The following is a 25509-nucleotide window of genomic DNA, read 5'->3' as shown; positions in this document are numbered from 1 at the left end:
AATCAAATTTATATTGCTTATTTATATATAAAACTTTAAAAAATAACAATCAATTTCATGAAAACTGTCAAAATCAAGAAATAAAACTGTATTTAGCTTAAAGAGAATTAATCTTATTTTAAATTTAGAGAGATGATCTCTAAATTTAATTTACATTTATTACTTTTAGAAAACACTTTTATACAAAGTGACTTACATACTGTTCTTGAACATGTGGATGAAATCTCATGAAAACTAAATAAAAAAAAATAAGACATATTTAGCCTAAAGAAAATTAATCTTATTTTTAGGACTAAGACTTTAGGGCTAAATTTAGTAAAAAAAAAATTACCAATTTGTTTATTTATTTGCTTTTATCCAAAGCAAGTGACTTACATTATAAATATTAATTTTAATGAAATAATTTTCACAATATTATGTATTGTTACAATTGAAAAAATGCAATGTTTATGACTGTTTAAGTAAGATTCATCACATCATTTCTGATCTCATTATCATAATTTAAATATCTCTGATATTTTCTTTGATATTCATATCAACATGGCAACTGAAGACTTTCTCCATCAGTGAAAACACAAAGGAGGATGTCGTTTCACATTTATTTTTCATGTTACATAATATGGAAACAGCTTCAGTGATACAAAAATCCCCCAGTGACGTGGCAGATACGCGGCTCGTGATTGGTCCAGCCGCAAGAGGCCGCAGCTGATTGGTTGTGGTGGATTGGATTGGATATGGTGGCAGTTTGTGAGCAGACGAGGTTTCATCTCGTTTCTCACGACTGTTCCTCTACAGTCAGAAAAATATTGGGATTCTGTGTTTATTTCACATTACCAAAATACATGTAAACTGTTACAGTTTGTACATTCAAAGACATAATTCCTGCACATTTTCCCTGAAGGAAGCGACAAGCACGAGGCTATGGATGTCTGCAGCGATCAGGAGCATGTAAACACGCTTAAAGTTGACAAGAAAACACATTCACAACCCATTTTACACCCGGAATCACATATGAAAATATGAAAACTGAAATGGTCAGAAATGAGAAAAAAGGAAAGTGATTTTTACATTTGAAACTATATTTCAATTTCATTTCAAGTTTTTGACCAATATATTTTTGCCCATTTTTGTATATTTTTGAAAATATATTTAAAAAATATAAATACATTTTTAAAATAAGTATTTTGCATCCATGTATTTTCTGAGATCAATCCAAGAAAACATGTTCACGTTTCACATTTGAAGGAAAGCGTATTTGTTGTCAATAACACGTGTGAACTTATAAAAAAATTAATGAATTAGAAATGCAATTTCTTGTCCCTAAAATACATTTTGAAATACCATTTTAGTATATGATGATTGAAACGAAATATGTTTTTAATGTAAAAAATATACTTCTTATAACATCACCGTTCATAACATATATTTAAAATACATTTTGGCCAGAACCCCCCCCCAAAAAACTGCTGTATGAGTAATGTTAACAAAAAAAAATAAAAACATACTGTAATAAATGTATTACTTATTGTTAGTTAATACCTTAACTAACAGGAATTTAAGTGTTAATAAAAAAGCAAATTGTGTCTGTTTTGATTTCACGTCGACTTTATAATACATAAATCGCATTTGCGAACACGTCCGGTACGTGGTTTGCAGAGGTAAACGGTGGAAGACAAATACAGCTCAAAATCTGATGGTTTTCAAGCATATTCTCGATGTCAAACGTGAGCAAACACTGGTCTGCGAGTCTCTCTGTACCATTTCAGCTGCTAACTAATCAAGTAACACACAAAAAAGAAAGAAAAGAACCCCCCACGCAATTCCATTATTCAGTTCATCATAAAAACCGTCAAGGAGGCACAATAGAAATACAATGGCTTTTCTACAAATTTACAAAAGAAAACATGATGGCACCGACATCTAAAATATAATACTAAAACTCTAGCATGTGTCCGTCCGTTCCAGCGTCCATCAGTGAGTAAAACAACAAATTAGACTATTTACAAACCATATACAACGTCCAAAAAGACCATGTTTGTGATTTAAAACATGCAAAAATATCATAACCATTTCATTTGAAATATTCACTTGCTGTATGAGTAAATAGATCACCAAAGGATCTTTAAATATCGTCCACTTTGGCTGGACCGGCGCATGCAGAAACCTGTTTGAGAGACAGGCGTGACCGTCTGGCTTCTGTAAACCTCGACGTTTCTCTCCAGCGAGGCAGTGGAAGAAAACAAAGAAGGCACGGATCTCGACAGTAAATGCTGATTCGAACGGACCGCGCACTGCTAACGTAAAGTCAAGCCGAATGATCAGGTCAGGACCTGTGTGCGATGACTAAACGGTGATTAATGAGTCAGAAGCTGATGTTTCTGCCTGTTTGGTGTGGTTAAAGAATCATCTGAATTGCTTTAGAAAGCTGAATGCAGTTGTAGAGACATCTTGCGAAGAACTGACCCGCTCAAAATCCTCTTATCAAGTCGATGCTTATGGATCAGTTTGAGAGGAAAAAGTTGAGCTTTTGTGGACCAACTGTACTTCATTTTGGTACAAAAATACATTAACTGGACCTTTTTCCCCCTCTCAAAGAGGAAATCTGATTCAAGTGATAGCATTAAACACAGAGTTCACTCAGAAATGGAAATCAGCACCGTTTAGTTGCCTTCGTTTTGTACTTCGATGATCTTCCTCAGCATACGTGAGAGGAAAACGACTGAAACGCCATCTTTGAGTGAACTAATAACAACAAACTAACTATCTATGACCAGCTAGTGAAGTCAAACAGGAAGAAAAGGAGATTGATGGCATGTCTTGATAAAAATCCTCAAGTGCTTATTTGATGAACCCAACTCTCTCTCTTTCCATCTTTCGTAATGAGCGAGTCTCGTGAACAGTGAGCTGAGAGCTGGGAAAACACACGGGAGAAGTTAAAACAAGAAATGAGAGCTTATGAGAGGAGAGTGAGAGGTAGAGGCACAGGGTTCGTCGAGAGATGATCTCTGGGATGAAACGGCTTCAGCATCCGACCGGCGCCGCTTTAATGAGCACCTTTCGAGCCCGGCGGGTTGTGAATCCAGTCCATAACGATCAGAGACAAGCTGCCGATCATGAAGAAGATGCCGACCACCAGGAAAATGGTTGCCTGCAGAATTTTTTTTTATTAATTATTAAATTATAATTAATACAATTATTATGAAAAAAAAAAAATAATATATATATATATATATATTTAATATATATATATATATATATATATATATATTTAATATATATATATATATATATATATATATATATATATATATATATATAAATACAGTAAAATAATTATTATGAAAAAATATATAATATAATATAATATAATTATAATTATATAATATAATTATGACCCTGGACCACAAAACCAGTCATAAGGGTAAATTTTTCTAATTTGAGATTTATACATCACCTGAAAGCTGAATAAATAATCTTTCCATTGATGTATGGTTTGTTATGATAGGGCAATATTTGGCTGAGATACAACTATTTGAAAATCTGGAATCTGAGGGTGCAAAAAAATTGAAATATTGAGAAAATTGCCTTTAAAGTTGTCCAAATGAAGTTTTAATGCATATTACTAATCAAAAATGAAGTTTTGACATATTTACAGTAGGAAATTTACAAAATATCTTCATGGAACACGATCTTTACTTAATATCCTAATGATTTTTGGCTTAAAAAAAACCCTATAATTTTGAGCCATAGTGTATTTTTGGCTATTGCTACAAATATACCCAGTGACTTAAGACTGCTTTTGTGCTCCAGGCTCACATATGATAATTGCTGGGTAGTAACTAATTGTATGTAATCAGGTTTGCATAATCAGATTCCAAAAATGAAATACTTGCCTTTTTAAAATGCTTAAAATAATAAGATTACAGTTACATTTTTAATGGATTACAAGATTACATATTATTCACACATTATTTTAAACTAAAACTTGAAGTCCCCCTAAATATTAACTTAATTAAGTTAATATTTAATATATATGATATTATAATAATATGAAATACTTGTATTTAGAAAATATAAGATTTTAAAATGTTTATAATCAGATTAAGGTTACTTTCTTTATGGATTACATTTTATTTACACATCATTTTAATATTTACTTGAAGTCCCCCTGAGATTTTAAGTCAATATTTTAATTACTATTATTAATTATTAGCTTTTATTTTTACTTTAAGTTTACATTTTTAGGATTTAATTAATTCACTTTTAATCAATTCATGAACCCTCTTGAAGTTCCCCCAGTTTAGGAAACCCAGTTTTTAATGCACTTCATGTGGTTGATAATAAAGAATAAAATATATATATGTTCTCTCTCTTCGTATTTTCATATTAATGAATGTGGTACATCATCATTCTATTAAAAACAATATGATAAATGAGTCAGGTCAAAAGTAATAAAAAAGTAGTCAGATTATATTACCTACAATGTGTAATGTAACAGATTACGTTACAAATGACAGTTTTCAACAATATTCAGTAAAGGACCACAATTTGAAAGTAATCTAAGCCAGCACTGAATAGAATAGAATAGAATAGAATAGAATAGAATAGAGTCTACACTTACAGATATTTTCTGAGGCGATCTGAAGGGTAAACTCTTGACCAGCCGCAGGTAAAACGCCGCCGGTAAGATGAAGATGAGCATGGTGGCTGCAGACGAACCTACAGGAGGAAGAAGAGGAATGAATATGTGTGAGATCACGTTTATTTCTCCTCTCAAGAGCCACAAGGAGCCACATCTACTAAGAGACGCTGAATGAAAGCACTGACCGATGAAGCCAAAGATGTCTCTGATGGTGGGGACAAAGATCACCAGGACGTTGTTGAAGGCCAGTATGGCAGCGGCGATGAGGAAGTGTCGGATCCAGCTGAACTCTTTTCCAGCGAAACACAGCGTGATGACTGACGAACGGATCTGAAGACACAAATGAACACACATAGAATTTAGAAAAAGACCACTAAACCATTCACACATTTTAACAAAAGCACACAGTTTATTTTATAATATTGTGAGTGAAATGGGAAATACAAACACTATTGTTGTTTATATATAGTGTTTGTATGTATATATAAATTTCCACTTTTCAATTTATATTAGTTTTAACAATAAATGTGATTTTATACATACTAGGTAATGTGGGTGGTTATTGTTGTAATAAATATGGCTCTCTGCAGGGATAATACACATCATTTTTTTATATGTACTGTGTTCCAAAAATCTAAGACCACATTAAATATCTGTAATCGAAAGCCTTTGCACCATGAAATGCTAAATCGGCATTAGAAATACAGCTCCAGTCTGTTCCAGAACAACCGTCCTGCGGCTTTACAGATGATTTGAAACAAATTAAAAGCAAACAACTTCATATATGAACATGAATTTCTGTTTAGATGTAATCAAATGCCTTTGAGAACTAATATTATTTTATAAAGTTATTCTAGCACTGCAAACACACACACACACACACACACACACACACAGAGAAGTCTGAATGGAGCAGAACTGTACGACCTAGAGCAGGTGAGTGAATTAACTGAGTGCAGGTCACAGGACACGGACTGATCCGCTCAGAGCATGAGAACCAGCTAACACTGGGCCAAAGTTCACACACACACACACACACACACACAGTGGGCGGAGCCTGAGACAGGATTACTAGTGTAAGTGTGAGGTAGAGTTGCATCAGCCAGCAGCAGCAGCAGGATAATCGTCTTACTGACAGAGCTTGACACAGATCACTCGAGCAGAGATTGCTTTAAACCAGCCTGGACTTTCAACTTCTAAACATACACTTTCAGAGAACACAGATCAGATGTTCCTCAAATGATAGACAGAGCCTTTTTTAAGAGCCTGTGAAACCAACTGCTTTCAGTTCATGTTGAGCACATCTATACAATAGTACTCCAGACAAATGGACTAAATAAACTTTCAAATTCACAGTTTTCCGACTAGTTGCTGTCCACAATTTCACACTGCAAAGAAATATTTTCTCATGTAAGATTTTTGACTTGTTTTACAGTAAAAATACATTTAGTTAAGAGGCAAATAATAATCAAAATGTTTGTAAAAACATTTTTTAAAATGTAAAAAATATATGTACTTTAAATAACATTAACAAATTAGGAAATATATAGAAATATATTATTTTTAATAAGTATTCTTAAAATAAACTATTAAAATAACTGAATATACTACTACTAATAATATATAGTTAATAAAAACCTTATATTAAAATAGTTATTTATATATTTTATATAATAATATCGCATTAAAACTAATCAATATTAAATTATATAATTTTTTTTAATCAAAAAATGTGAAAGTTTTTTTTCTTTTTTTGATGAATTTTTAACGTTGTTTATTAGCATGCATATTACTAGAGTATTAGCCATTTATTAGTACAAATTAAGCACATATGTGACCCTGGACCACAAAAGCAGTCTTAAGTGTAAATTTTTCAAAATTGAGATTGATAGATCATCAGAAAGCTGAATAAATAATCTTTCCATTGATGTATGGTTTGTTATGATAGGACAATATTTGGCTGAGATTCAACTATTTGGAAATCTGGAATCTGAGGGTGCAAAAAAATCTAAATATTGAGAAAATCACCTTTAAAGTTGTCCAAATGAAGTTCTTAGCAATGCATATTACTAATCAAAAATGAAGTTTTGATATATTTACAGTAGGAAAATTACGATGTTGACCGCTCACGTTTCTCCCGAGACAGCTGTGCTCGCTCACGTTCCTCCCGAGGCGATGGTGCTCGCTCACGTTCCTCCCGAGACAGCTGTGCTCGCTCACGTTCCTCCCGAGGCGATGGTGCTCGCTCACGTTCCTCCTGAGACAGCTGTGCTCGCTCACAAAGCTCCCGAGACAGCGGTTTTCGCTCACGAGGCTCCCGAGACAGCGGTGTTCGCTCACGAAGCCCTCGAGAGAGCGGTGTTCGCTCACGAGGCTCTCGAAGCGGCGGTGTCCGCTCACGAGCCTCCCAAGGTGGCTGCGTCCGCTCACAGTTCCCTCGAGGCGGCGGTGTCCGCTGATGTTCCCCACCCTGATGTGCCCCCCGAAGCGGTGGAGCCCACCATTGCCCGCTCCAGGGTGGCAGCTCCACACTCACCGCGGTGGTGGCCGCCGGTTCTGCCCTGGGTCTCCATCCCGCCGGCGCTGCCTCAGAGCCCAGGTTCCCTTCCACTACACGGGCCTGGCCCACCATCCCTCCCCCTGGAATTTTGGGGGGGTTTGGTGGAACGTCTGGAAGCCGTTCCTTAAAGGAGGGGTCATGTCACGAGTCCGGGCCCTGCGCTTCTCCCTGTCGCCACCAGAGGTCACCATGTCCCTTCCTCCCGGACTCACCTCACGTAATCACATACACCTGCCACACTCATTACACCCACAGCTGTTCCCCATTACCACGGACTATATAGTCTCCCCTCTCCTACCACTCTGTCTGGTTGCATTATTTGTTATTTGGTGTGTTGCAGTGTTTTGTTTCGAGTGTTTGCTCTGGGCTGGGATACATGCACCTCGTTGCCGTTTTTGTGTCCCAGTCCTTTTATGTTTTGTTTTTTGTGCCGTGTTGGCCTTTTTGTTGCTCATTAAAAGAACCTTACCTGCAATTGGACCCTGACCTCGTCTTTTCACGGTGTCCCGTGACAGCATTAATGTTTGCCTACAGAACCACCACTGGCTCTGCACCCCTTTACCTAAATTCATTAATTCAGACTTATATGCCCTCTAGAAGCTTGCGTTCTTCAAGTGAACGACGCATTATTGTACCATCCCAAAGACACACAAAAACACTTTCACAGACTTTTTCCTTAACTGTTCCCATCTGGTGAAATGACCTGCCCAATTCAATCCGTGTAGCCGAATCCTTACCCATCTTCAAGAAATGGCTAAAAACTCTGTTCCATCTTTACTTGACCCTCTAACTCTAGCACTCTCTATTCTAATTTTATTTTATCTATGTCTTTTTATTAAAAAATAAAAAATAAATAAATAAATAAAAATGAATAATAATAATATTGATCTGTACTGCGTTAGGCTAACTGAGACTTGTAATAGCACTTGCACGTTGTCGCTCTTTTGTTGGTTTTGATTGCTTCTTATGTCCTCATTTGTAAGTCGCTTTGGATAAAAGCGTCTGCTAAATGACTAAATAAATAAATAAATGCTGCTGTTATTCACTGCAGTTTTAAATGCAGTATTGTACAGTGTGTTCCTTGTTACAATAGTGTATATAGTAATATAATACAGTAGTATGTTGTGTTCATTTACATGTTCAAATTCAAATCTGAGGTCATTGTTTTTGTGGCATGAAAACAGACCACTTCTGCTTTTTTACAAATACTGTAATCTAAGAAATGTCTGTAAGATATTGTTGCCCTAAATAGCTTCAGTGTAGTTATCTGCCTGTTGATTGTAGTGTACATAACTACATTTTCAGGCTCGGTGTTGTTTAATTACTTGGAATAACATGATAGCTCCAAAGAAAATAGTTGCTGAGATCACAAAGACAGAAGTAGAGAGATCAGTCATCAACCACAAAACCAGATGAAGATGAGCACCACTGCAGAGCAACAACACAAAGCGCTTTTCAGAGAAACCCATGTGGTTCTGGTGGAGGAAAAATAAAAATAAAAATATATATTAAAAAGGTGAATTAAAAAGTAATAATAAGTATATATACACATTTAATAATAAATGAAAAAAATCTATTTAATAATTAAAAAAAACTTTATATATAATTACATTATATTTTTATTTACAATTTATATTCTATTATATTTTTATATAATTTTTTTTATAAAATACATACAGAATTTTTTATCTTTACATATAGTACTGTACAAGTAATGTACAAGTATTTTTAATAATATTACAAATATTAATATATTATTTTAATTTTTCTGAATAATGAATTAATAAATTATTAAAATAATAAGTAGATAAGAAAAAAATTATATATTTATACTTTCATATTTTAAAAAATACTTATCAAATTACATAATAATTTGTAACAAAACATGTGCATGTGAAAAATGTCTATTAAAAAATGTAAACAATTTATATATTTTCCTTGAACCCATTTATAACTGCAGATTGTTGAAAAGTGTAATAAATCAAACTGCCCATCTACAGATATGTTCATCAGGAGAAGCGAGAACGTGGCCTCATTGAATCAAGCATCTGATACAAGTGAAACCAGAGCTGAAGGGCCCCGGGGTCCTTTATAAGGGCACAGAAGCAGCGCACCTGTCGCTGCTCATGTAGCAAACGTGCTGCTGATGACCAAGAGCCTTGATTCAGAGCACAGTGTGAGAGTTTTGGGAACAGCATGCATCGGATATCAATCCAAGATGTGTCCTGAGAAAACTGCAACAGTCCTGAATTCATAACGGAGCTTTTAAGAGCGACCCACCCTGTCTCAGCCAATCAGAAACACCCTGGGCCTGTCAATCATTTTACACATTTGCTAATATGACTATAGTAATACTTATATACTTACTATAGTAATAACAGTAAATTATGCATAATTACATGCAACTAAACCAAACCCTAACCTTACAGTATTTACACTTAATATTACAATTAATATTACTCAGTATTAAAGTATAGAATTACACTGCAACACGATCCAGGGTTAAATTAGTACTTTTATATACTATTATAGTTTCATTATTACCTTGAATTATCTATTTTTATATTTCCAGTTTTCATTTGAATTTTTAGTAAGTTTGATATACATTTGTAATTTTTAATTTTCAAATAAAACATTTTAATATTTATTTTTAGGTTTAATTCAATTTCTTTTTAGGTTCAATTATATAAATAGTTATTTTTAGGTTTAATTTATATTATTTTAAGCTTTAGTGCAGATTAACTGATTGATTGATTGATTGATTTCAGTTAGTAATTTTAATGCTTCTTTTTATATTTTCAGTTGTTCAGTTTATTTTAAATCAAATTCAAATTTTATTTGTCACATACACAGTCATACACAGTACGATATGCAGTGAAATGCTTGTACGGCAGCCAGTGACCTTAAAAAATGTTAATAAGAAGAAATACAAAAGAAAATAAATTTAACTGGTAAATAAACTGTACAAATAAGGGCATATATATATAAAAATTTTAAAGTGGCAATGCAAAAGTGACTTATGAAACGTTAAAGTGACTTATGAAGTGTCATGTGCAATGGTTCAGATATATAAATATGTATTGCATGAATGTGTCCATGATTGTCCAGTCAATGTCAATGTTTCAAAGATATTACTCCTGTGTGATGGTGTGATTGAGAGACCTTATCGCCTGCGGGAAGAAACTCCTCCTCAGTCTCTCTGTGTTGGTCTTCAGGGAGCGGAATCGCTTCCCAGACCGCAACAGAGAGAACAGTCCATTGTTGGGATGGCTGAGGTCCTTTACGATCTTCCTGGCCTTGGTCCAGCACCGCTTGCTGTAGATTGAGTGCAGGTCAGGGAGTTCGGTGCGGATGATGCGCTCAGCTGATCGCACCACCGTCTGTAGAGCTCGTCTGTCCTGCATGGTGCTGTTTCCAAACCAGGTCGTGATGTTTCCCGTCAGGATGCTCTCTATGGTACAGGAGTAGAAATTCCTGAGCACTTTAGAGGGCAGTCTGAAGTCTCTCAAGCGTCTGAGGTGGTAGAGACGTTGCCGGGTCTTTTTCACCACGGTGTTGATGTGACAGGACCATGACAGGTCCTGCGTGATGTGAACACCGAGGTATCGGAAGCTGTCCACTCTCTCCACTGGGCTCCTGTTGATGATGGGGGTCTGGTAGTTCCTCTCCTGCTTTGTACTAAAGTCCACTATCAGCTCCTTTGTCTTGCTGACGTTCAGGAGGAGATTGTTCCTCTGGCACCAGTTCTCCAGATTTACAATCTCCTCTAGGTAGGCCGACTCATCATTGTTGGTGATCAGGCCCATCACGACAGTGTCGTCAGCAAACTTGATGATGACGGTGGAGTTGGTAGTGGCCACGCAGTCGTGGGTGTACAAAGAGTACAGCAGGGGGCTCAGAACACAACCCTGGGGGGCTCCAGTGCTGAGAGTGAGTGAGGCTGAGACATGTCCGCCCATCCTTACTGCCTGTGGTCTGCCAGTCAGAAAATTGGAGATCCACTGACACATTGATGAGCTGAGTCCCAGGTGCTCCAGCTTGGTGGTGAGTGTGGAGGGAATTATGGTATTAAATGCAGAGCTGTAGTCGATGAAGAGCATTTTAACATAATTCCCTTTCCTAGTGTCCAGGTGAGTAAGTGATGTGTGGAGGAGATGTGAGATTGCATCGTCTGTGGAACGGTTCTGGCGGTATGCAAACTGTAGTGGGTCGAGTGTGTCCGGTAGTGAAGAAATGATGAAGTCTCTGACCAGGCGTTCAAAGCACTTCATCACTACTGAGGTGAGGGCTACAGGGCGATAGTCATTGAGAGAAGCAGGATGAGGTTTCTTCGGGACAGGAACAATGATGGACTCTTTGAAGCATGTGGGGATCACCGACTGAGATAAAGAGATGTTGAATATCTCTGTGAACACAGGTGCTAGCTGGTCTGCGCAGGCTCTGAGAATACGACCTGAGATGCCGTCTGGTCCTGCTGCTTTCCTGGTGTTCACTCTCTTGAAGGCTCTCCTCACGTCATGCTCGGAGATGATGAACGCGTTTCCGGTACTGGCAGAGTCTTCCTGTCTGTAGCCGTTAGCGTCGTTAGCATTAGCATTGCTAGCGGCTTTAGCTGCAGCCTCGAAGCGAGCATAGAAGGTGTTCAGCTCGTCTGCCAGAGTCGCGTCCACGTTCGTCATACCGGTTGTTGGTGTTTTATAGTCCGTAATTGTCCTTAATCCCTGCCACAGGCTCCTAGAGTCACTCTGTTGGAGCTGTGACTCTAGTTTTCTCCCGTAGCGCTGCTTCGCCTCTTTCACCGCTTTCCGGACGTTGTATGATGCAGCCTTGTATGGTTCCATGTCCCCCGACGCAAGTCCCGTGTTGTAGGCAGCGGTGCGAGATCTCAGAGCGTCGCGGATGGTTTTATCCACCCACGGCTTCTGGTTGGGAAACGTTCTAATAGTCTTTTTTTCCATGGTATCATCCGCTAGTTTCCCGATGAATCCCACAACCGCTTCCGTAAACACGCTGACGTCATCATCGGAGCTGTTTCGGAACATGTCCCAGTCTGCGTCATCAAGTGCGTCCTGTAACGCGGCCACCGATTGGTCCGTCCAGCGCGCGACCTCCCTCTGAACCGGGACTCCCTGTTTCAGCCTTTGTTTGTATTTTGGCATGAGGAAGATGGCGGCGTGGTCGGATTTGCCAAACGGAGGGTGAGATTGTGCCTTATAGCCGTCCTTGACTGTAGTGTAACAGTGGTCCAGTGTCCTTTCACCCCTGGTGGGGCAGGAGATATGTTGATGGAAGTTTGGCGCTGCGCGTTTGAGGTTGGCCCTGTTAAAGTCCCCCGCCACAATAAGCGCAGCGTCCCGGTGTTGTGTTTGATGCTGTGTGAGTGCCTCATGCAGCTCGCATAAGGCAGTGTCCGTGTCCGCTTGTGGTGGAATATAAACGGCGCTGATTATGACCGATGTAAACTCCCGAGGTAGATAAAAAGGACGACACATGACGGACAGTAGTTCCAGATTTGGTGTGCAGGAGCGTGTGAGAGGAACAACGCTCGCGCTGTTGCACCATCTGCTGTTCACCATTAAACACACGCCGCCTCCCCTTGACTTCCCCGAGTCTCGCGTCCTGTCCATGCGGTGAACCGAGAAGGACTCGGCCGGCTGGATGGCGTGGTCCGGCACCGCTGGGTTCAGCCATGTCTCGGTGAAGCAGAGGAGATTGCAGTCCCGAATGTCTCTCTGAAACTTTATCCTGGCCCTGAGGTCATCGAGCTTGTTCTCCAGTGACTGGACATTGGCGAGAAGGATGCTAGACAGAGGCGTGCGGTGTGCACGGGCTCTCAGCCTGTTCCTGACGCCGGCTCGTTTCCCTCGAGGCCGCCGCTTCGCGTCGCGTCCATTGTTCTCCCTCAGGATCTCACTCGGCCAGCTCGGATCCGGAGTTAAAAACGTCGAATTGTGAGTACATTGTACACCAATAGAAACAAGAGTGTCTCTGTCATACCTAATGTACGCAATGGTGATAATTTTGCCGATTTTAAAACACTGAAAACTAACTTAAAAGACAAAAACAAAGAAAAGGTGGTCGGAGCAGTCGTGACGGCAGCCGACCTCACCGGCGCCATCTTCAAAAAAAAAACAAAAAAAAATAAATAAAAACTTTAATTTAAATACTTCTGTTTAGGTTTGAGGTCTGTCTGAGTTTAATTTATTTTTATTTTAGTTTCAGTTCACTTTTATTTTCATTTTAATGCTTGTTTTTTATATTTTCAGTTTTTAATTTAATTTGTATTAATTTTGTGTTTAAATTATAAAATTTTTGTTTAAATATTTACATTAAAACATTTATATTTTAATATTTTGATTATGTGTATTATCATATTATTATTAAGTCATTTTAATGCTTAAATTTATTTTTGCTAGTTGCATCATTACATTTCTACATTCATTACTTTTTTATTTACTTTGAATTTAATAATATATATTTTACTGATATTAATATTACTTAATGATAACAATCCTGAAAAGGACATCATAAAATAACCATGTTTATTATGCACACAATACAAGTCCCCACTGACATTCATTGTGCAGACAAGAAAAAAAAAAGATGAGTAAATAACGCAGATTTTCAAATTTAAACTGATTATTCATGCAAAAATCCAGAATTCAGCAAGCCTTTGTGAATAATGAGCTAATTAGAGTCTGAATGACTTCATTAGTCATGAGTCACATGATCTCAGTGATTCCACAGTTCGAAGGAGTTTGTATAATCAACAAACGCTCCTCATCCTCATTCACTCATCGCTCGTATCCCCGCTGTCTTGTTTCTATTAGTGAGTGTCGTCTGCGCATCTGACTCAAGGTCTCCGTTGGCTCTCAGACAAAACAAAAGAAATCTCACGCACAAAGGCCATGACATTTAAGAGCAACTCAAAGGCCAAGAAGTCCTTGGAAACACAAAACAAACTCTGTGACCCCTGAACAGGCATCAGCTCAACTGTGCTCTTTTAAACAGCCGCCTGATGCCGAAGCGGTTTGACTGGTCCAGATGAAGTGACTTGCGACAAACTAATTAAATAACACCAGCACATGTCAGTCTCCAGTGAAAAGCTGATCTGCCTCTGGGAGCTGCAGGAGTGTTGTGTGTTTGTAGCGCCTCCGGTGGACACATGCTGTAACTGCATAAAGCTCACTGCACTGCATCAGGTAATATTCCACTGGCTTTGATCGCCCCTCCCTCGTGTGTGTGTGTGTGTGAGAGAGAGAGAGAGAGAGAGGGGGGGGGGGGGGGGGGACACTGATTTGTTCTTCATTGAACAAATCAGTGTTATTTTAGTGTCATTCAAGGTTTTAATTTTGTTGTGCGTTTTTGTCATTTTTTTAATTTATTTATTTCCCTAAATGTCTATACATTTTTAATGTATTAATTTTTTCTTATTTAACACATCAAGTTAGATTAAAAATGAGAAATGTTGCCTTAGCGACTAGCTTGGTGTACGTGTTAATATATTTAATTTAAGTTAACGTTTATTTTATTTCAAGTAATGTTTTGGTTTTAGTGTCACTGATATATTATAATTTGCTAATATTTGGAATTAGATATTATTTTTCTAGTTTCTGTCATTTTTATTAGTTTTTTATATTTTATACTTTTTATTTTTTTTATACTTTTAATACATTTTATTTTTTATTTGTTTTTTAAATTTGTTTTAGTATTTATTTTAATTATTTTAGTACATCAAGTTAAATTAAAAATGAGAAATGTTGCCTTAGAAACAGCTGAAATAAAATATTTTATTTCATGTGAGGTTTAATATATTATATTTTATCTCAGTTAACATTCATTTAATTTTTTTATGTATTTTTTAATGGTTTTAGTATCATTGATATTTACAGTTTTTATTAATATTTTGAATTATATTTTGTTTTTCTGTTTTCACTTAAATTTGACTAAGTTTTGTTGTTTTTTGTCATTTTATTTGTTGTTTTGTCTTAGTTTGAGTTATTTTAGCACATAAAGTTACACTAAATAAAAACAAGAAATGCTGCATTGTCAATTAACTGAAACAAAATATGTTTTTTTTATTTCAGATAACATTTTTATTCAAGTAATGATTTTTTTTTAATGGTTTTAGTTTTATTCAACTATAATAACCCTGGACTTAACCAGCTTGTAACTCTTTTTCCATGCTGAATCAAGGTTGAAATGTGCAGAATATGATAAAATGTGTTTAAAAGAGTTATTTCAAAAGTTGTTGCTGATTCTGATATCTAATGAACAGGGCCAATATGATTAATGTGGTGTCATTAATTAATGGCAGCAACAGACACTTGCACTAAAATTGTGGCAATGAACTAACCACTTATATTACAAAATATTTTTCTCAGAGAAGGCAGCCAAAACTAATAATCTCAATAGAGCATCGCCATCTGGTGGACATTTCCAATCTCAATAAGAGGACATAACTACAACAACACAAGGCATCAGACACACTTCAAAGTGTATCAAAATGAAGGACAGCATGTTGTGTGTTTAGTTACTCACAGGGAACAGCACGATGGGAACGGTCAGCGTCACCGCCGTCAGCACAGCCAAACGCACCAGCAGAAGCATCGTGTCAAACTTGTAGACCTTTGTGAAGGTGTGAAGCAGCTCTGCCTCGACATGATCTGACACACAGACAGACAGAGAGTGTATAATGTGTGATGGAGGAGCGCTGAAGGTGTGTATGAGAAGAGTGTGTTTGTAACGTACCATAAAACGTCAGATAGCCGAACAGAGCGGACAGCAGGTACATCACCAGCATGGCCAGGATGGACAGGTTTGAAACTCTCTGCATCTTCTTCTGAGAGCGGCTGAGGAACACGAGAAAACACAACAGAAACAGCTTTAGAAAATATATGAGAAGAACTGGGTAGGAAGATGCAAAATGTGTTTCTATGTGATTCAAAATGTCTAAATATACAATTGTTTTTGTTACTAGACCTAATGCTATTTGAAAAAAAAGTAAATTTGTCAAGTATGTGTGTGTGTGTATTATATATATAATATATGTATATATTAGTGCTGTCAAACGATCTATTTACAAATAATAAGAACAATAAGTAAAAAAAAACACCTTAAAATAACAATTTAAATAATAATATTTATATAATATAATATAATAATACAGGCCAATGTTTTAAATTGCCATTTTTTTGTTACTGAAACTGATGCTATATGAAAATAATAATACTTATAATAATAACATTTACACACACACACACACACACACACACACACACACATGTTGGTTTTTGTGGTTTATGGGGACTCTCCATAGGCGTAATGGTTTTTATTCTGAACAAACTGTGTGTGCTATTGCCCTACACCAACCCTACACCTAAACTTAGCCCTCACAGGAGACTTTGTGCATTTTTAGATTTTCAAAAAAACACCATTTAGTATGTTTTTTAAGCCTTTTGAATTACGGGGACATAGGCAGTGTCCTCATAAACCACCTTCATATTGTAATACCTCTGTCATACCCATGTCATTATACAAATTTGTGTCCTCATAAACCACATAAACATGCACACACACACACACACACACACACAATTTTCTACATTGGTGCATTATGTTTTAGTCTTTTTAGTCTTTAATTTATTTGACAGTATAAATCTGACTACACTGATGCTTTCTTATTTTTATTTTGGTTTTATTTTGCGTATGTACAAAGTTTTTCTCACTCTTTGAGTTCGCTGTAGATGGGCAGAACTTCAGGATGACAGACGAAGGCGAAGGCAAGGATGGGAACGGTGTATGCGGTCTGAAACACACAAACACAGCAAATGCCATGAGGCTCTTTCCACACACAGCGACTCGTCTGACAGGCTCAGTCACATGTTTGTTTAATATGGTCTGCGGCGTCACCTGTGAGTTGAACACGAAGTATTTGGGTGTGCACATGTCCTGGTGGTCGTCGGGGTGAGGCGTGAACTGGATGGTGCTGTGGAGCGGGTCGTGCACCGGAGCGTGAGGATCCGGCTGAGCTTCAGAGATATACGCCAGCACCGAGGCGTTCTGCAGCGCGTACAGACCCAGAGCCTCCGAGCCGTTCATGCTCATGTTTGACTCGTGCTGGTAGAAGAACGGCAGAGGACACGGCAGGATCGTCTTCTTATAGATCAGCTGAGAATGACAACAATAATAGTATCTCAATAATACTAAATGAACACTGCTTTGGGACAGATTGAGGAGGAGTAAATGATTAGAATTTTTTACTGAACTATTCTTACTGACAGACATGTTGTAACCTCATATAAAATACAATGGTATGTAAAGCTGCTATGAAACATTCACAGTAAAGATAGATGACGAGTAAACGTACCACTCCCAGGAAGAACACCATGCATGAGAGAGAGAAGCCGCTGGTGTACCCGAGATACCCTGATGAGACGAGAACGAGAGTTAAACACTAGGGATGCACCGAATGTTCGGCAACCAAAATTATTTGTTCAAACAAGCAAAAAGATTGAATAAATTGTACTGAACAATGACGCGACGCGATCAAATAGAGGCGCGCACTAATGCAGCAAACACGTCTGCAGTGTGGAAGCATTTAAAACTGAGAAAGACGCAAAAATCATTACAAGCACCGACAGCGAGAGACCGTAGTACTGCATCGCATGTCTTCGATGAGAAGTGGAAGGGGTGATTGAAGGGGTGATTGCTGGTTAACAGTATGATGATTGAAATCACGAAATGGCCTTTGTTAAATAAACTGCAGAACCTTATGTTTTCTAATACAAGCATGAATTGTATGTTTTCAAACAGCACTGCAGGAGTTCGTTAGCCAGGGTTCAAAGTCTAAAACGTGAGGAAAATCTGCGCTGAAACTGCGTTACTCGTCAGCTGCTCATTAACATTTTTATGCATTTTTAAAATAAAATAAGAAAAGACACTAATAATAATAATTACAACAGTTCTATTAATACATTTATTATCACATTCACACATAGTGTTCAAATTGGGATCTGTAGCCTAATATTTCTGCTCAGCAAGGCTGCATTTATTTGTACAGTAAAAAATACGTAACTGATTCAAGAAGGGGGTCTCAAAAATGGCTTTGTTGGTATAGTTAAATTGTGCTTTGTTGGTATAGTGTCTGCTAAAAGAGTTCAGTGTTAAGTAAATCATTTTAAATTGTTTTTTTGTAAAGGACTTTTTCTTTGAAAAGCTAGACAGAACAGTAAAAACATATTTTGGCTATTCAATTTATGCAATGGTAAAAGAAAAAAAAAAACTGGCAAAACATATGGGGATAAAAATGCGAAAAACCGTGTTCGGTATTCAGCCTTCGGCCCAGTGTTTCATTTTGTTCGGCTTTGGCCAAGAATGTTCATTTCAGTGCATCCCTATTAAACACACTTCACAACATCACAGACACAAACTCCACCACTCTGACACTCTTACCGAGGTTTTTCAGCAGAGACAGTGGCAGAATGATTCCGATGGACACAAACACCACCAGGTAATTCCCGTTCAGATACCATTCACTGAACAAAGAACCAGAACCAGAATCATCATGATGCAATAAATCAAGATACATTTACATGCCAAGCAAAATTACATCATAAATGTGACCCTGGATCACAAAACCAGTCATAAGGGTCGATTTTTCAAAATTGAAATTTATACATCATATGAAAGCTGAATAAATAATATTTCCATTGATGTTTGTTATGATAGGACAATATTTGTCTGAGATACAACTATTTGAAAATCTGGAATCTGAGGGTGCAAAAAAATCTAAATATTGAGAAAATCACCTTTAAAGTTGTTCAAATTAAGTTCTTAGCAATGCATATTACTAATCAAAAATGAAGTTTTGATTTATAGTAGGAAATTTACAAAATATCTTCATGGAGCATGATCTTTACTTATTATCCTAATGATTTTTGGCATAAAAGAAACATCATTTAATAATTTTGACCCATATAATGTATTTATTGCTACAAATAAACCCCAGCGGCTTAAGACTGCTTTTGTGGTCCAGGGTCACAAATATTAAGTCTTCTTTTCTGAGAAATGCATCAGAATTAAGTGAGTTCATGGGCGGGGCTAGCAGGTGCTCCAGCACCCCCAAGAAAAAGCAAAGCACCCCCATAGCACCCCCATAAAAATAAAATAAAAATATTTGACTCATTACACATGCATAACTACTGCAATGGAACAGGCTACAACGTGACGTGATTTGCAGTCGCACGTAATGTCAGCATTTTATTTTAAAAATGGATCGGTTCAATTGTGCCAAGTAGGCCTGCCCCCAACTAAAGATTTTTCTAGTCAACTAGTCGCACGTTTATATTAAATTGATTAGTATAATAATAACCTAAACCATCCTTTAGGCGCATTATAGCCTATTCCGCGCTCAAGCGCACACATAAAGCTTGCCGCAAAGCACCGGCTAAAGTAATGATTATGAATGCATCGGGGGAAAAGAAGACATTTTAATTATTTATTAATAAGTGCTTTCTCAGTCAGTGTCGGCTGGAAAGATGAAGTTGCCGAATGCCATTATAGCCTGACTCGCTATTTCCACATTATGGGCGTGCCTTTAATACAGAAATGCATAGGTTTGTGACGGTGAGGAAATTTTCCCTCCGGTTAATCGACGTGTGACAACACCGGTAATACCGTTATCGCCGTGGTGGGGGTCGTTTGAGTTTTCCCTCTTTTCCTAGCTTTCCTTCAGTTTTAAATAGCTTGTGCACATTTTACTTTCACTTTCAAATTTGCGGCAATTCGGCGTCAAGCTGTTTGTTTTTAGTTCGTTTGAGTTTTCACTCTTTCCCTCACTTACTTTTGCTTGTAAAAGCACTGTGCACATTTTACTTTCATTTTTATATTAGCAGTAAATTCGGCATCAATTGCTTGAATTGAATTCAAGCAACAACAAAATACAATGTAGAACATATAACTTTTATTAACAAAACAAATCAAAATACACAATTCTATATGCCTAATATAAAATAACAAATAAATTACAAATTTTAAATAGGTATACAAAACTGAAAATCAGTAAAGACTGAGGAACAAATAGGCTAATTATAGCTAAAACCTAGAACATTTATTTGCAAAACGATTAAGAAATTTTGGAAGCACGGACTACAGACACCTTGAAGTAAAATAATGGGAAAATATTTTTAAAACAGGCGTTTACATTTCATTTTGAAACTCTTCTGTCATCGTCTTGTCTGTCTCACCTCACTCTTCTTGTTAGTCAGCTCGACTCACTCTTATCACGTAATAAATGAAATCTGATCTGTGATGCATGTGTCACGTTACAGAAACGAGGTCTGGGTCCAAGAATGCAGGGAGGTGTCTTTAATAAAACAAACTAACACAAAGGCCAACACGGCACAATAAACAGAAACCAAAACAAAACATAACATAAGCAGATCTCAGAACAGGAAGCGGGACATGAATCACGGGTAACAACATATAATGAAAGCACACAGAGTGGTGAGAAGGCGGAAGCTATATAGTCCGAGGTGATGGGGATCAGCTGTGGGTGTAATGATTAGCCAGGTGTGTGCAATGAAACAGGTGTATGCGTGTAATCCTGTGAGTGGAGTCCGGGAGAAAGGGAGATGGCGACCTCTGGTGGGGAAGGGCAGACCTGCAGTCCGGCCTCGTGACAGTACCCCACCTTAAAGGAACGGCTTCCAGACGTTCCCCAAGATCCAATAGTCCGGAGGGGGGTGAAACAGTGAACAGGGGGAGGGATGGCGGGCCAGGTCCGTGTGGGGGCAGAGGGTCTGGAGATGGAGGCAGCGCAGGAAGCCAGGGCGGGTCTGGAGGAACGGACCAGGGGGGCTCCAGCCCAACAGGAACCCCAGGGCCCAGCCAGGGTGGGGCCGGAGGGACAAACCAGGCAGTGAGTTTAAGAACGGCCTCTGTGGCCGTGACAGGGCAGACAGTGAGTTCAGGAACGGCCTCTGTGGCCGTGACAGGGCAAACAGTGAGCTCAGGAACGGTCTCTGTGGCCGTGACAGGGCAGACAGTGAGTTCAGGGACGGCCTCTGGCAGAGTAAGGAGCTCGAGTGGAGCCGGCAGGGCAAGGAGTCTGGGTGGCGCCGGCAGGGCAAGGAGTCTGGGTGGCGCCGGCAGGGCAAGGAGTCTGGGTGGCGCCGGCAGGGCGAGGCGCTTGGGTGGCGCCGGCAGGGCGAGGAGCACGGGTGGCGCCGGCAGGGCGAGGAGCACGGGTGGCGCCGGCAGGGCGAGGAGCACGGGTGGCGCCGGCAGGGCGAGGAGCACGGGTGGCGCCGGCAGGGCGAGGAGCTTGAGTTGCTCTAACACGGCCTCCTGACCAGCAGTGAGCTCTTGGGAGGCCTCCTGGCCTTGTGAGACGGAAGCCTTCTTCCGTCTCTTCCTCCGTTTCCGGGAACGGGATGCCGTGGCATACTCAGCCTCCACAGTGGGCGCCGCTGCGGCATTCTCGGCCACCTCTGGGGGATAGAGAGCGGCCACCGCCGCCTCGGGAGCGCTGTGCACGGCCACCGCTGCCTCGGGAGCGCTGCGAGCGTGCCCCGCCGACATCTCCGCCGCTAACTCCACCCTGAAGGCTGAGCCGCTCACCTGAAGAATCCTGTCGATGTAACCATCCAACGACTCCTCAGGGTCCCAGTATGGTGCTCGGGACCTGAACGGCTCAGCTAGACCACTCCAGAAAAAGACCACCAGACACTCCTTCTCAACGGTCGACTGCCGAGCCAACCCGATGAACTCCTTGGAGTAATCCTCCACGCTCCGATCCCCCTGGCGCATGTTCAATAACCTCCCCGCTGGACCCATCTTTGGTGCTTTCATTCTGTCACGTTACAGAAACGAGGTCTGGGTCCAAGAATGCAGGGAGGTGTCTTTAATAAAACAAACTAACACAAAGGCCAACACGGCACAATAAACAGAAACCAAAACAAAACATAACATAAGCAGATCTCAGAACAGGAAGCGGGACATGAATCACGGGTAACAACATATAATGAAAGCACACAGAGTGGTGAGAAGGCGGAAGCTATATAGTCCGAGGTGATGGGGATCAGCTGTGGGTGTAATGATTAGCCAGGTGTGTGCAATGAAACAGGTGTATGCGTGTAATCCTGTGAGTGGAGTCCGGGAGAAAGGGAGATGGCGACCTCTGGTGGGGAAGGGCAGACCTGCAGTCCGGCCTCGTGACAGTATGACTGTCCTTCGTTCGGTGTGCTGCATTGAGCAGCCGCGTTCAGTTCTAATTGTAGTGTCTGTTCTCTAATTGAACTAAATGATTTTTATTATTATTAAAAAAATCTAAATGACGGTGAGGGACGGTGCTTAACACCGGTATCACCGCCAACACCGTTGCAGCAAGCCTAAAATGCACCTATACGGACTACATAATCAGAAGATTTAATAAGAAGATTTGTTTTTTTAATTGGTTTTCAAGCTTTCTGCAAATTTTGTTCTTATGTCTGTGAGCTGGTTCATTGTTGTGAGCGCTCCATTCACAGAGACTGCATGAGATGACAGAAAGCACATCCAAAAATAACGGGAGTATTTTAAGCTCATTCCGCAGGGGAAAAATAAATAAATAATAACATTATTGCGCGGGTGCCCCCATGTCATACAGTAGGCCAAGCGCGATAATACTCCCATTCCTCATAAACATTTGAAATGCGCCTATATAGCGATTTTATGATTCATATAAAAAAAAAATAATAATAATAACAACATGTTTTGGTCATATTTACTATTAATTGCCCAGCTCCCCCTGTCATTGATCTAGTACCTCTTCAGCACCTGAGTTCAAAATTTTCTGGCGCCACCCCTGAGTGAGTTAATGATTAAAAGAAGACAAAATATCCGCCAATGGGGTTAGAAAAATATTGAAGCATAAATTCACTTAATTTTGATACATTTGATACAAGTCATAACATATAATATATCAATTTAATATATTTCTTTAAAATACATTCTAAAGTATAACAATAATACATATAAAAATGTAACTTATTTTAGTCTATTTAAAATAAATATTAAATGTAAATATTAATTTCATTAACATAAAAAACTGGATTCTTAAAAAGTAACCTGGCCTTAAAAAACAACACTTCATTTTGATATACCTTTCAGAAATCAAGACTTCAAGATGATTGATTGATTTAAGGATGTTTAGATATTTGTATTGGTAAACAAGACAGAAATACTGAGGAAGATATCAATTTTGCAATGTAGTTTTAAGCAACTCACAAATGCTTCAACATTTAATTGAAATCATGTATCCCGATTGGGACATCCATAACAAAAACACATTTTAGTTTTTGTTAGAGAATATGCAAAAAATAAAAAAAAAATGTATATCTTATATATATATCGATTTTTTACACGTTTGATTGATGCTTCGATTCATATTACTCTCCAATCAGTCACAGACACTCACACAAACTGGGGACACTTCATTTCCAGCGATATCGTCGACCTGATTGCAAAGACACTATTTAAACTGAACTGAGCTGGATGATGACATCACTGAATTCAATAATGAAATGCCTTTAACTGAAAATCTTTTTTTTATCTTTTCATTTTACATTATTGACACACTATTTTCCTTTTTTGATATTGTGTAGTTGCTTTGACACAATTTTCATTTTTAAAAGCGCTATATAAATGAAGGTGACGACTTGACAAACACCTACTGCTACAAATTTCCATCATAAATCAGTTCTTATGCTTTTATCTACTGTTATGCAGACACAAACACTCATTAATCATCACTGAGTCTTACCCAGAGATCTCCTCCAGCCCCAGAAAAGCTCGAATCACCTCCGGCAGCTCGTATTTGACTATGAACAGGTAGCTGGACATGGCTGAAGACGAGCCAAACACATTATTATCACATCACTCACGCTAAAAACTAAAGACTCAAGCTACTTTTAAATACAGCATCATTACCTCCTATATTTTGCAGAGTTATTGATCCAAAAGCTGCCATTTTTCCCGGCCATCCAAAAGCTTTTTCCCCAAGTCTCTCGTAGATCAGCGAGCCTGTAGCCAAAGGATATTATAGCATCAAATGCATTGTTTCATATATTAATGTGTTTATGATCTCTCAGCAAGCTCACCTCCTTCTTTGGCCGTCACTAGTAACAGATGAACGGAGTACAGCGACAGGATAGCGACTCCAAGCAGCAGAATGCTGGAAAAACAGAAGGAAACATTAGAAACTCTTCCTGAAACTTAAAGGGGTCATATGATGCGATTTCAAGTTTTCCTTTCTCTTTGGAGTGTTACAAGCTGTTCATGCATAGATAAGATCCCTAAAGTTGCAAAGACTAAAGTCTCAAACCCAAAGAGAAATTCTTTATAAAAGACTCCTAAAATGGCTCATTTAAACACGCCCCACATGTCTACGTCACTGTGTGGGAAGATTTGCATAACACCGCCAAATGTATGCGCAAAGAAAGAGGGTGTGATTTTTATTCGTTTCTCCGATCAAAAATGCAGACATGGTATGTTTACGCGGGGCGATGCAACACGACGCGTAAAAAGACAGTATAAGTCATTATAATCAGTAATTATGTCCCTACTGGATGCAACAAATGCCTCATTTATAATGGGTTTTATTGTTTTTGTCTCGTCGCGCTGGGACACGGCATCACAATACGGTGAGGGGCGTAACATTTCCGCTACACGTTTAAGGTATTCGGCCAATCACAACGCACTGGATAGCTGGCCAATCAGAGCACACCTCGCTTCTCAGAACAATGAGCTTTGTTTCAGAAAGGCGGAGTATAGAGGAGCAAGAATAAAGTACAGTATATTTTTACACTTTAAACCACATAAACACATTGCATTACACCAAATACACAAAATAATGTTCTTTTTAGCAACGTCATATAACCCCTTTAAAATATCATGTGTTCAAATACATAGAGCTACCCAGCTAACAGGGAACGTTCTCACAACGGTTTTTAAATGCTATATACAGTGCCCTCCATAAATATTGGAATTGTAAAGACAAAATTGCTCTGTTGGCTGTTGAGTCGAGACATTTGCAAATATGATTAAAAGATGAATATGAGACAAAACCACAGAATGTCCCACTTTATTATTAGCCGTTTCAACACACAAATGTTTTACCAAATAAAAAGAACAGCACTTTTAGAGTTCATCCCACTATCTGATGTGAGCATAAGTATTGGGACAGTTGAACATAAGGCAGATATAAAAGATTAAAAGCTATTATTTAGTTGCAGATCCCTTGCACACAATCACAGCAGTGAGTCTG

At 38.6% G+C, this 25509-nt stretch overlaps 1 protein-coding gene across 1 annotated transcript in view; it reads right to left on the bottom strand.

The window, feature by feature from the left end:
- Positions 1–582: 582 nt before the first annotated feature.
- LOC306858748 (sodium-coupled neutral amino acid transporter 4-like) overlaps positions 583–25509 on the bottom strand; it is a 35811-nt gene continuing 10884 nt past the window's right edge. The window contains exons 5-16 of the mRNA XM_079399440.1: positions 24344–24417; positions 24174–24266; positions 24007–24088; positions 18657–18739; positions 17572–17630; positions 17115–17372; positions 16931–17010; positions 15954–16054; positions 15744–15868; positions 4828–4972; positions 4622–4719; positions 583–3148 (exon numbers count right to left, since the gene is read on the bottom strand). Of these exons, the coding sequence (XP_079255566.1) occupies positions 3044–3148; positions 4622–4719; positions 4828–4972; positions 15744–15868; positions 15954–16054; positions 16931–17010; positions 17115–17372; positions 17572–17630; positions 18657–18739; positions 24007–24088; positions 24174–24266; positions 24344–24417 (1303 nt within the window). The 3' untranslated portion in view covers positions 583–3043. The remainder of the gene's footprint in view (positions 3149–4621; positions 4720–4827; positions 4973–15743; positions 15869–15953; positions 16055–16930; positions 17011–17114; positions 17373–17571; positions 17631–18656; positions 18740–24006; positions 24089–24173; positions 24267–24343; positions 24418–25509) is intronic.

Source organism: Barbus barbus (assembly GCF_936440315.1).
Source record: "Barbus barbus genome assembly, chromosome: 39".
Classification (NCBI taxonomy): domain Eukaryota; kingdom Metazoa; phylum Chordata; class Actinopteri; order Cypriniformes; family Cyprinidae; genus Barbus; species Barbus barbus.
This window is presented reverse-complemented; position numbering and strand designations above follow the sequence as displayed.